The 13,706-nt window shown below is 36.1% G+C and overlaps 1 protein-coding gene across 2 annotated transcripts; it reads left to right on the top strand.

Annotated features, from left to right (window-relative positions):
• Nucleotides 1–636: 636 nt before the first annotated feature.
• On the top strand, nucleotides 637–6,422 carry LOC105782246 (dicarboxylate transporter 2.1, chloroplastic). Of its 2 annotated transcripts, none has more exons than XM_052626484.1 (4): nucleotides 637–1,811; nucleotides 3,414–3,727; nucleotides 4,288–4,736; nucleotides 6,115–6,422. In XM_052626484.1, the coding sequence occupies exons 1-4, from the start codon at nucleotides 981–983 to the stop codon at nucleotides 6,168–6,170; spliced, it is 1,650 nt and encodes a 549-aa protein (XP_052482444.1). In that variant the 5' UTR covers nucleotides 637–980; the 3' UTR covers nucleotides 6,171–6,422. The 2 variants fall into 2 exon arrangements, with proteins under 2 accessions (XP_052482444.1, XP_012462315.1); XM_012606861.2 differs by lacking the exon at nucleotides 6,115–6,422 and adding an exon at nucleotides 5,359–5,622 and having other exon boundaries at nucleotides 640–1,811.
• Nucleotides 6,423–13,706: the final 7,284 nt, after the last annotated feature.

A 13,706-nucleotide genomic window follows, 5' to 3' on the forward strand; every position in this document is an offset into this window, starting at 1 on the left:
GTAAACTTTAAAGTTTATTTTTTTAAAAATTAAAATTACTAGTTTCCCAATTTTAAAATCTGTGAGCCATATAATCACTAATGTGTAAAGTTTTTTTGAATAATTAAATTACATTTTATTACTAAAAAAAGTATCCATAATATTCAGTACATGAAGTCATATTTACTTTCGATTAGAGGTGATTATAGGTTGGGCGGTCCGGCCCGGCCCGATGGCCCGCTCAAAATATGAGAGGGTTCGAGTAAAAATATAGGCTCGAAATATGAGTTTGGAAAAAAACGGGTCAGGCCTCAGACAAAATTTTTTTTGAGCCAGGCCTGGCCTTGCCCGAATATATAATAAATATATATTTTTATTTTTTAACTTTAAAGTATTTTTAAAATACTTTTTTTTTAAAATACAATTTTGGTGTTTATTAAAAAATGAGTCGGGTCGGGCCAAGCTCGGGCTTAGAAATTTTTTCCCAGGCTAGGCCTGAATAAAATTTCAAGCTTATATTTCGGGTTAAGCCTGAGCCTAGGAGGCGGGCCAAAATTTTTCTAGGCCCGGCCCGGCCTATGATCACCTCTACTTTGGATGTGCGAAATTTCAATAAAAAAAATCTGACATATTGATTTGTATTAATCTTTTCCACCACACGCCGAAGGAAAGACGGCAAATAAATACTTGTGGAGAAGGACGGCAAATAAGTACTTGTCGCCAAGAAGAAGGTAGAGATTCTTTCTAAATAAATTCCATTTCCAGTTGAATTATTGCATTGCAATTGCCAGCAAAAATAGAAATGAAAATAAGTTAAAAAGGTATCATTTCAGAAGGAAAAAGATCAAAATTTTCCCACTCCATTTACTGTCAATTGCTCACCCGTTCCACTTTCTTTGGGATTTCTCCCTTTTTTGTTTTTAATTTTAATCTAAATTCAAAGGTGCCCCAGAGTTTGATTTGAGTTTTCTCTTTCTGTTGATTTTCTTGGCATCCAAACAATGGAGAGTTTAGCCCTCCACTGCTCCTTCGCCGCCGCCGCGGCCACCACCACTACTCCTTTCTCACTTAGCCCCGGCATTTCCCTCCATTTCCGCTCTACACCCATACCCAAATCACCCCCGCCGTCCATTTTCCCGCCATCTTCTTCATTCCCCGCCCTCCGATCCCCTCTCAATTCTCTCTTGTTTTCCCCTCTTCCCAAACGAAGAAACCCTTTACTTTTCCTTACCCGTGCCACTTCTCAAAACGGCAAAGACCCACCACCTCAAACAACACCTCCGCCGCCGCCACAAGGAGCTAAACTCCTCCCTTTCCTCATCTCAATTTCAATAGGCCTCATTGTTCGTTTCCTAATCCCCATACCCGTCGAAGTAACACTCCAAGCCTGGCAACTCTTCGCCATCTTTTTATCAACAATCACCGGTCTGGTCTTAAGCCCTTTACCCGTCGGAGCATGGGCATTCTTAGGCCTCACAACTTCCATCGTTACCGGAACGCTGCCGTTCACCACCGCCTTCGGTGCCTTCACCAACGAAGTGATTTGGTTGATCGTTATTTCCTTCTTCTTCGCTCGTGGGTTCGTTAAAACGGGGCTCGGTGATAGGATCGCTACTTATTTCGTCAAATGGTTGGGAAAAAGCACCTTGGGATTGTCTTATGGGTTGACTTTGAGTGAGGCCTTGATTGCACCGGCGATGCCTAGTACTACCGCTAGAGCCGGCGGAGTTTTTGTACCCATCATCAAGTCGTTGTCTCTGTCGGCGGGAAGCCGGCCCGGGGATCCGTCGTCTCGGAAGCTTGGGAGTTACCTGGTTCAATCTCAGTTTCAGGTTAAACCCATTTCTAGCTTATTAATGATTGATCACATGCATAGTTTATTTGTTTCTTAATTGTTTATTTGAATTTATGGGTGGGGATGATTAAAATGTTAATTTGTGGAAGAAGACGACTTCTGCCAGTCTATTACCTTGAAATATCTATGAGTCTATTATATACGTATTTGGCCTATATCACAATTTGGTCCTTGAACTATAACTTTTTTTTATTTTGGTACTTAAAACTTTTTTCTCATTTTAGTACTTGAATTATCATTTTCATCTATTTTACGTAAAAATTACTGATGTCCAATAATAATATGCCACGTTTCATACTCTTATCGACACATTTTCTATTTTTTTTTGGTAAATTAAGATGAAAATGACAATTTAGGTACAAAGTGGGCAAAAAAATTTTAGGTATTGAGAGAAGGCAAATAATATAGAGGTAAATTATGATTTAAGCCTAAAAATTTATGGGTTAATATAATTTTTAGTCCTTGAACTTGGCAATTAGGTACATTTTGGTACTTGTACCTTTTTCTATCCATTTTGGTACCTAAACTTGACACTACATCCATTTTGATCCTGAATTTGGTAAATGTAAACATTTAATTTTCAGGTGATGATGTGGTACAATCTCGAAATGTCACGTCATCAAATCTTAAGGGATTCTAAGTATAGGACCAAAGTTGAACTTAGTTGTCAAGTTCAAGTTTCAAAATGAACCAATGTGGATATAACTACCAAATTGAAGGACCAAATGTTATATAAACCCAAAATTTGTACATTGTCTAAACTAAAGCTATTCCGGTATCGGAAATGAGAGTAATCTTTATAGGGTCATGGGGTTTTTCAGGTAAAGTTCTTACAACAAGTGAATCTTTAGGGTTTGAATTTGGGTTCTCGCCTTTATTGGCAAAAGCCATTTCCACCTCGACCATCAGTGTGTTCCTTATGTTTCTATATATCTCTTTAAATGCTTTTGTTTTCCAATTTCTAGTTGATTACTGATAATTACATGCATAGTAAGTTTATGTCTTAATTGTTCATTTGAATTTATTAGTTTAGGGATAATTAATGTTTTGGTGTTTAATTGTGGAAGAAGGCTTTTGTTAGTGTTTAGTTTAATCCAAGTTCTCTGTTTTAATTTCGCTGTCCTACTCGAACTCATGAATATCTCTGTGTGCGTATATATATGTCCTAGAACCAAAAAAAAAAAAAAGTATATATGTCTAAACCCAGGGTATCCTGAGCCATATGGACTTGAGATTGATCTTGGTTGGGTCAAGGCGGTTTCTAACATAAGGCCTCTTCAATAGAGGCATTTTACGGGGTTCGAACTTGTTCTTACCCTTATGTAGGAATGGTCGCTTCCACCTCAACCAATAGCTTATTGGCTAGGTTTCTATATGTATTGTTTAATATTTTGGTTCGCCCCATTTCTAGGCCGATTACTTGATTGTTGATTTGGACTTATAGGTGGAATAGTTAATTTGTACCATTAAATAATGGAAGACAACTTTTGTTGGTGCTTATCAGGATTTTCGCTTTTAATAAAGTCGGGCTCTTTTTTCATTTCTATGTTCTATTGGAACTCATGCGTATCGATGACAGGCTTCCACCAACTCCAGTGCTCTTTTCCTTACTGCTTCAGCTCAAAATTTGCTATGCCTCAAATTAGCCGAGGAGCTCGGTATTATCATTTTGAATCCTTGGGTTTCATGGTTCAAAGCTGCTAGTTTACCAGCACTTGTTTCCCTACTGCTAACTCCGCTTATTTTATACAAGTTTTACCCTCCGGAAATCAAAGATACGCCCGATGCCCCGGCAATGGCGGCAAAGAAACTCGAACAGATGGGTCCTGTCACAAAAAATGAATGGATCATGGTTGGAACTATGCTTCTTGCTGTTACTCTATGGGTCTGCGGGTAAGTGGCATCTCATCTTACTAATTCGAGTTTCTTTGTATTTGAGTTGAGAAATTGATGTCTTTGTATCTAGTTTTGTTGTGTGTGCATGAAATTCGTATTTGTTTATCTTTTTAACGTTGATATCTAGCGTATCGCCCTTGTTACCTTTTCTTTATGAATTGCCTCTGAAGTTCAATTGTCTTGCAAGTGTCGTAGTGATGGCGATTTGGAGGTTTCGGAAGTGGTTTATTTGACGAATTCAGTTAGAAGTATATAAGCATGATTGTACTTTCTAGTTTCTCTTTACCATTCACCGGTTATGTCAGTAGCCGTAGTTGATTCTGTGTTGTTCTGCCCCCATCTGGTTTAAGGCAATTGAAAAAACTTTTTTCGATTTCATTGTTTGTGCGTATGAATCAGATTTTTTACATTGTATGAGTGTATGCGATAACCATTACTTTTACCTTTGTACGAGTGTATGCAAAGTTTGAGTTTATGGTTTCTTGGGTTTGGTTTTGCTTCAGAATGAGCAATTTATTAGTTTTCTGAGTTTTTGATATTTCCTGAGCCGTATACAGTGACACTCTTGGCATACCAAGTGTTGTGGCTGCAATGATCGGTTTATCAATGCTCCTTTTGTTAGGAGTGCTTGATTGGGATGACTGCTTAAGCGAAAAGTCAGCATGGGACACACTGGCATGGTTTGCTGTTTTGGTAGGCATGGCAGGCCAATTGACAAACCTCGGGATAGTGAGTTGGATGTCCGGTTGTGTTGCTAAGAGCCTTCAATCTCTTTCTTTAAGCTGGCCTGTGGCATTTGTCGTTCTTCAGGCATCATACTTTCTCATCCATTACCTATTCGCAAGCCAAACCGGTCATGTAGGAGCATTATACTCTGCTTTCCTTGCTATGCACTTGGCGGCTGGAGTACCTGGTGTATTAGCAGCTATGGCTCTCGCTTACAATACCAACCTTTTTGGTTCCATAACACATTATAGCAGCGGTCAGGCAGCCGTCTACTATGGAGGTGCGTTTCTTTTCCCTCGCACTCTATGAACTATGTTTTCTCACCGTGGCTTTCTTATACATCTATGTATACATTCATGAGCACCATGCATATAGTTCCTCCGTCGGTGTGTACATGCATCATACATAATAGCTCAAGCCGGACCCAACATGAAGCATGGGTCTCAAACTTTATTTATACTTGCTGATATTTGTAAATATTTAATTCAAGTTTGTTAAGTCTGTCCATAATTTTAAATTTTATAATAAAAAATCTTATATTTATTTTTAACAAATTTTTCTTTTCTTTAAAAAAATTTAAACACAAACAACTTAAATAATTTTAAATTTTTACAGTATCATGTTATACATTTAATTTTTTTAACATTTATAAAATTAGAAAAATGGGTTGATCAGGATTGAGCTTGAGCTTGAGCTTTGAATATTAGAATCTAAGTTGGGACATATATTTTAAACAACCCAAAGTTTTTACCGAAAGTTATTTCAGACAAACTTTCGAACTTGAACCGGTGATGATGCAATATTAGCATCTTTGATGGTGTAATCTTTTAACTAAAGATTTGTTTGAATTTAGTTGATTGAATTGTTAAATGATAATTTGGATGGGTGGTGTTAATTTGCAGCCGGATATATAGAGCTACCAGACGTATTCAAAATGGGTTTTGTAATGGCCATTGTTAATGCCATTGTATGGGGAGGTGTTGGAACCTTATGGTGGAAATTTTTAGGCATCTACTGATTTCCCAGTTTTACCCCCCCCCCCTTTTCCTGTAATATATATTCTCAGATTTGCTTCCAACAAAAATCTCAATAGTTTTTAGCTTTCGTAAACGAGACATTTGTACTTTGAACTCAAATCGAGTTTAAACCATATTTGATTCGAGTAACTTGCGAATTTATATAAAAACCCTAAACGAGGAAACTGTTAATTGACCTTACAGAAAGGCATTGAGAAGAAGCCAGTCCCGGTGCATTGCTTACTTTACGTGATATGATAAGAAATTTGAAATATTTTATCTTATTAGAGCACATTCATTTGATATTTAAAGCAGTACACCATAAGTGACCATTAGTAGAAATGGAAATTATTTTTTGAATGATGAGAGCAGTATATAATAGAGTGGGAGCATTTTACACGCTTTTACATAATGGAATATTTTCACGGAAGTAAACTTGGCAACGGAGGCATCATCAACCCCACTCAAAACTCATTTTAATTCGATTTAACCATTCAATCAAAATCATCATAATAATGTTAAGTTACTCATTGATCAGTTAAAATATGTAATCAATCATTTTTCCGAATTTTTTTATCATCCAAGTCTATCGCTTTTTGGCACGGTTTTAGTCTGTTTTTGTTGACACAATCTTGAATTCAGTGTTTCTGCGATTTTGCTGGTTTTCTATTCTGACTTTGGACTCCAATGGAGGATGAGATGGCAAATCTACGGCTTGATGGTGAGGAGGAAGATGCGGAAGTGACTGAATAGGATCTTCAATTTTCTCTGGTTGGAACTTGTTTGACTGACAGCTTGGTCCACTTCCCATCCCTTTGAAACACTATTGTTGATTTATGGCACCCGGTTGGAGGTATTTCCATTACCGATTTGGGTGACAAATATTTATTTAAATTTTTCTACGCGATTGATATAAAGGTGCTAGAATGAATGTCATGGTTCTTTAACAACCATTTGTTATTGATGCACAAATTACAATTAAGAGATGACCCGTTAACTCTCTCTCTTAATCATGTCGTGTGTTGGATTCAAATCCATGATTTGCCCCCGGGCATTATGTCGAAAACAATGACAAGGTGGTTTGGTTCTTTTTTGGGTGAGTTTCTGGAGTACAATACCAGGATTTCGTCATTGGGATTGCAGCAATATATGCAGATAAAAGTTCATCTGGATGTGCGGTTAGCTCTTAAACAAAACAGAAGGTCCAATTGGGGGTTGGAACGTATTTTGCTCGGTTCCAATATGAAAAACTTCTTTTTTGCTTCATTTGTGGTAAACTTGGATATGGGGAAAGTTTTTGTCCAATGAGGGTTAGTAAATCCGACCCAAATTGTATTTGGTTGGGATATCACGTTGAGAGCTTCAACAAGGGGAGGGTCAGCGAGAGTTAGTCGCTGGTTGCGTGAACTGGATGGAACGAGTAGTCGAAATCTAAAAAAGGAAAGGGGATCAGTCTCGCGCAAAACAAGGGATGTCACGCGTAATTTGGGTCTTATTATCAATTATCGATTTGGTGACGCGAATGAGGGGATTTTGATTGGATTTAATGGCGCTATTCAGAAGGGTTTTAGGCCTAACAGTTTTAAGGCTACAGTCAATGGGCTTATAAAATTAGGGTCTGATGGTAAAAACAGTCCCATTCAAGCAGATGATGGAAAAAAAAAAGACAAAGGACTTTAGGTAGTACATCCATGGTTGAGGTTTTAGGAGAAACCAATGTGCCACGAGGCGCTGATGATTTATCGGTTGGCTCTGCTAGGCAGGTAGTCAGGCACAATGAAAATCTTCAGTTGGAACGACCGTAGATTAGGGAATCCACGGGCAGTTCACCATTTCAGGAATAAAGTGAGAGAAGTTCGTCATCATATATTGTTTCTAATGGAAACAAAAATCAATGTAAGAAAAATGGAAAGTATTCGAAGAAAATGTGGATTTCAAAATGGTATATAAGTAAGAGCTGAGGGTTCAAAAGGTGGATTATGTTTAGGACGGAGGCAACATGATGTGGTCATTCTATGAAGTTTCTCCCAACACCATATAGATGTAATACAATAAGAGCAAGATGGGTTGTGTTGGAGGTTTACCGAGTTTTATGGACACCCAAATGAACGTTTAAGAGGATATACTTGGGATCTTCTTCGTCAGTTGGGCCAGGACCAAAGTCTCTCATGGTTAGTGGTTGAAGATTTCAATGAATTTCTTTTTTTTTCTTTTGAGAAGAAGGGTGGTCGTATTCATGCAGAGAAAAATATGGAAGCATTTTGTTTTGCGTTGTCCGATTGTGACCTTAGTGATTTGGGTTTTTTTAAGAGATGGTTGACTTGGGAGAGAGGCAAATTTGCTGCAACAAACATTCGGGAAAGACTCGACAAGGGAGTTGCCAACTCAGCATGGTGGAGCTAGTTTTTTTATTTTTCTGTTGCTCATTTAAGTCATTCCATCTCTGACCATTACCCGGTATTGGTGGATACAAATGGATGAAAATACATACATCATGTGAATGGGCAAAGGAAATTTAGATTTAATGCTGACTAGTGTTTGGAGGGTGACTGCAAGAATGTGATTCGAGATTATTAGGGTTCAATTTCTGAAAGTTTGTCTGGGAAGCTAACGGGTTTGGTGCCGTAGCTTCTTGCTTGGAGTTTTACAATTAAGCGTGATCGCAAGGCATATAAGAAAAAGCTCGATGATAGAATGAAGGAACTGCATGCAGTTGATCCAACTGATGATACTCTTGCCTAATTGACAGAAATTCAACTAGAATTGAACTTAAAGACGGATAAAGAGGAAATTTTCTGGGAGCAATGGGCGTGGTTCAATTGGCTTTCTAATAGGGATCGTACTATTACTTTTTTCCATAAGATGGCCACAGGGAGCAAAGAGATGAATGCTATCAAAGGTCTCGAAGATAATGAAGGTGGCTAGGTCTTTGACGAAAATAGTGTTATGTGAATAGCCGCCAACTATTTCCGCAATCTATTCTCGATGTCTGAGGAGGGAGATGAATAATGTATATTTGATAATGAAAAGAGAAGGATCTCTGATGAGATAAATGCCAAATTGATGCAACCGTTCTCTAAGAATGAGATTTGGATTATGACCAAAACAATGGCTCCTCTTAAAGCTTTTAGGATTGGTGGATTTTCTGCCTTATTTTATTAGAGATATTGGTATATTTTGGGGTTGGAGATAACATCATATTGTCTTGCAGTGATTCGAAGAGAAGTAATGGTGGAGGATATCAATAGTACACATACCATCTTGATCCCAAAGGTTAGTAAACCAAGGATAATTATGCAATTTAGACCTATTAGCCATTGCAATGTCTTATATAAAATTATTGCTAAGGTTCTTGTAAACAAAATGAATGGTTTCTTGAACTTTGCATCTATAAGGCATAAGGGGCTTTCATACCTGGTAGGCAAATCTCTGATAATCTTTTAATTGCCTATGAGATATTGCACTCTTTGAAAACCAAGTGTTGGGGCAAGAAAGGAAATTTTGCTCTATAACTTAACATGAGTAAAGCTTATGACAGAATGGGGTGGGATTTCTTAGTAGAAATGATGTTAAAGTTGGGTTTTCATATTGATTGGATGACTTTAATTATGAAGTGTGTCGCTTTAGTTACTTATTCAGTGGAAATCAATGAGAATAGCAGTGAATGTTTTGTGCCTTTAAAGGGTCTAAGACCTTTCAACCCTTATTTATTCTTAGTCTATGCTGAAGGCTTTTCCACGATTTTGACTAAGGCTAAAGAACAAAACTTAATACAGGGCATTCGAATAGGTAGAGGTCATTTGGCCATAAACCACTTATTCTTTGCGAACAATAGTATTCTCTTTGGGGATGCTTCGAAGGAATTTGCTGAGAATATCTACCGCGTCATTTCAGGATACGAGAAAGCTTCAAGGCAGAAGGTCAATTATGACAAGTCATTGCTTTATTTCGAGGCAAGTGTTGATGAAAGTGAGAAAGATATGGTGGGTACCATCCTATGGGTTCAAGTATCACCGAATTCAAAAAAGTATTTGGGTTTGCCTATGATGGTGGGTAGAAATAAGAGACATTTATGCATTATGTGGACAGATTTCATGGTAGAATGGAAAGTTGGAATCTACGATTTTTATCAATGGGAGGAAAAGAGACTAATTAAAGTAGTATTGCAAGCTCTTCTAGTTTATGTCATGCAATGCTTTCTTTTTCCAAAAACATTACGTACCAAGTTAGAAAACGTACTCAATAATTTTTTTTGTGGAGGAATACTAAATCGTTAAAAGGTATTCATTGGAGTTCTTGGAAAAATTTAAGTTTACCGAAATTTGGTAAGGGCTTGGGGTTTCGCGATTTTACAATGTTTAATTTATCTTTGTTAGCCAAACAGAGTTGGTGCATTTGGACTCAACCAGACTGTTTATTAGCCAAGGTATTAAAAGCACACTATTATCCACATAAAGAGTTTGTAACTACTGGGTTAGGATTTCACCCTTCCCTTACCTCGAGAAGCATTCTAAGTGCTAAAGGTTTGCTTGAAAAGGGATTATGATGGCGCATTGGCAATGGGAACTTAATGAATATATGGAACGACCCTTGGATTCTTAGACCTGAGGATGATAGAATTAGGTGTTAGAAAACCGATATCAAATACACTAAGGTGTCTCATCTAATTCACTCAGAAAGCTGTACTTGGAAGGAAGATGTCATTCGCTGAAGCTATTTTGTCCATTCCACTAGCTAGGTCAAAACCACCCGATACCATGATTTGGAGGTTCGAAGGAACAAGGGTGTATACAGAAAAGAGTGGTTACAAGCTAATTCTACATGATAAATTACAATCATTGAGAGAATTCCCTATTGCTATGACAACAACTATTAAAACTTTCTCCGAATTATGGACACTACAGCTGCCAGAGAAGATAAAGATTACATTGTGGAAAGTTTATAACGATTTCATTCCTACGTATGCTAATCTCAACAAACGCAACATTCCCACTCCTGTTGTTTATCGGTTGTGCCAAGAGAGTACGGAAACCATAGACCACTTGCTGCATTTCTGCTCGGTCACGAGCCAAATTTTGAGGGTTCTGCAAATTATAGTGCCCCTATCTCAAAACACTCACAGCATGTTTGGTTGGGGGGAATAGGAATGCATTCCCCCCCAAATCGGTGGGCCCACCACCAAACATTAGTTTGGTTGGCTGTAATGGTAATACAGCCCGAATCCATTTAGGTTCTATTACGGGAAAACGCTGAATAGGCATTCCATTCCTTCACCGCTGAATAGCCAATCCACTCCACGGGAGTATTTTTTTTTCCCTTTTCATTTTTTGCCCTCAACTTCAGCTTCTTCTTTCCTTTCCATCTCTGCGTTTCCTTTATAGTATTTAATAATAATTATGTTAATTTATATTTTATAGTATCATATATTATGATTTGGGTAAATTCATATAAGAATATTAATTATTAAGAATTTTATTAAATTATATATTTTAATTATAATATATTTAATAATAAATATGTTAATTTATATTTTATAGTATCATATATTATGATTTCAGTAAATTCATATAAGAATATTAATTATTAAGAATTTTATTAAATTATATATTTTAATTACAATATATTTAATAATAATTATGTCAATTTATATTTTATAGTATCATATATTATGATTTGAGTAAATTCATATAAAAATATTAATTATTAAGAATTTTATTAAATTATATATTTTAATTATAATAAATTTAATAATAATTATGTTTAAATATGATTAAATTATTTATTATTGATATTAATAATCTTATTAAAATTTAAATAACAATAACAATAATCATTTACCAAAACAAATTTATACTAAGGGTATTCTAGTCATTTTAGTTTTTTCCATTATGCTATTACACCTCTATTCCATTCAACCAAACACAAGAATACTATTACGCCTCTATTCCATTATATTCAACCAAACAATTGATTTGCTATTACATCTCTAATCCATTACACCTCTATTCCATTACGGCTCTATTCCAATACAGCGAACCAAACGTGTTGTCAGATTACAGAACTTGGTTAATTGAGACTTTCCATATTGCAAATGACAGATCTAGAAAACTGTTGGCATTAACTATCTGGTCTATTTGGTTTGCACGAAATCGGTTGATTCATGAGGGTATAAGAAAGACAATAAATGAATTATCGGGTTCATTTCAGGCTATCTACATGAAATTGATGCTCTAGAGGCTATGAGAACTACTACTTGCCCCCCTATGTATGTGATTTGGAGACTACCTGAATCGGGTTTTATTAAATTAAATTTTGATTCCTCTTTTCAAGCACAAGAGAAAAAATCTATTTCAGGAGTTATCGCAAGAAATGAAATGCGTCTGATTATTGGGGCTTGTACTTACCCTCACTTTAATATTGCAGATGCTTTTGTTGCTGAAGTCCGGGCTTGCGAACAGGCGGTTCGATTTGCACAAGAGCTTGGCTTCCGCCGTGTTCAGATTGAAGGTGACTCGTTGATGATTATCAAACGACTACATTCCTGCACAGTAGACAGATCAGTTCTAGGCCCGATTGTTGTCGATATTAAATGCAGTTTGGTATTATTTGATAGGGTTACCTTTCACCATGTAAAAAGAGAGGCAAATGCAGCGGCCCATGTCTTGGCCAGGGAGGGGCGCCGTTTCTCTGAAGAAAGATTCTGGGTTGAGGAGGCATCGGAATTGGTTGAGTGAACAGCGGCGATAGACTGGTCGCACTACTCTACAATGCCCTAATCAGGGTTTCTAGCTTTGGATTTTTGGAAATTTCTATCTTTCACTCCGATGATAATACTGAAGCTTCGCTCTCTATTGGGTTTTCTTGATGTTTCATGCAGTTATCTCGTTTCCAGGTTCTTTAAAGAGATTTAGCTGGATCCATGGTTTGGAGCTTCTAATGAGAATCTGTTTTCTGTCGATTGAGGTTACTGCTTTAGGTTTTGCTTGTTTGTGGGGTATTTCTTTTTCTAGTTTGGCTTTAATTTGGGTTGCAGACTTCTTTAATTACTTGCTTCTCGACACGTTTATCTTTCTTTATTTCCTCCCTTAATTTTAATGGATACCAACTAGCTAGTGTTATAAAAACTAAACCCACCTATAATTCTCTTAATCATCTCAAATGTACCAACCTTCAAATGAAATTCCTGGGTCAAAAGTTGAAGACTACTTTACACGTGGGTATGCGAGGCCTCGGTGGGGGCAGCTGCCATTAAGTGGTATACTATGGACCATTTTACTTTTGAACTTTGCCATGGGACTCCTGCTTTTAACCAGGGAAAAATCTCAAATTTTGCTATTACTTTTAAATTTTGAAAATTGTAACTATTAATTCATTATATTATATTATATTATTTTTTAAAATTTAGTCAGCCAAACATATTATCACTTGTTTATTATCCATAATGTAAAATCATTAACATAATTTAACTGTTATCATTGGGTCAAAATGAAATTTTTAAATTTTAAAAAGTTCAGAAATATTAAATTCACAATTTATACAACGTCTTCTTGAGTCTCTGAATTCCTTTAAAAATGAAAATCAATTTATATTATTTTGATTTTATTACATTCTGTTCGATTTCAGATCTATTATTACTCATATATATTGATTTTAAGTTCCCAAAATAAAATTTCTTAATTTATGGATTTCAGATCTATTTACATTTTTATAGTATAAACATAAATATTTTATATTTAAATTAATAAAGTTAACATGAAAATAATATATATTTATATAAAATTTTAAAAAAACAAAGAGGTTGATCTCAATTAGATTCAATAACGTAATTTCATTCAACTAAAAACAATTGCAGCCTTCTGCTTTCCCACCCCCATTCTAAGCATCCAAGAAATTGCGATTGGTTTAAGAAAACAAAAATTCTGATTGATTGTAAAAACTATCGATTCAACCTTAATTCAATTGCTATTAGCAATCGAAATATGACAAGAGTAATTTAAGGAAATGACTAAGGTTTGAACGGAAAATTAAGTTTCACTTCACGAACGGCTTAGATGACAAGAGAATATGAGTCGATTCAAGGAATACTGTAGTGTTAAAATCTAACATGATGCACTCATAGTATATAACTGCAATAATGACAAATCATTAAAAATAAAGCCACTCGTATTTATTTTTAAAAGCTGTTGATGATGTGTCAAATATAAACCTAATCTATCATAACCAATTTCTTGAGA

The sequence above is a fragment of the Gossypium raimondii genome, chromosome 13 (assembly GCF_025698545.1).
Source record: "Gossypium raimondii isolate GPD5lz chromosome 13, ASM2569854v1, whole genome shotgun sequence".
NCBI lineage: Eukaryota > Viridiplantae > Streptophyta > Magnoliopsida > Malvales > Malvaceae > Gossypium > Gossypium raimondii.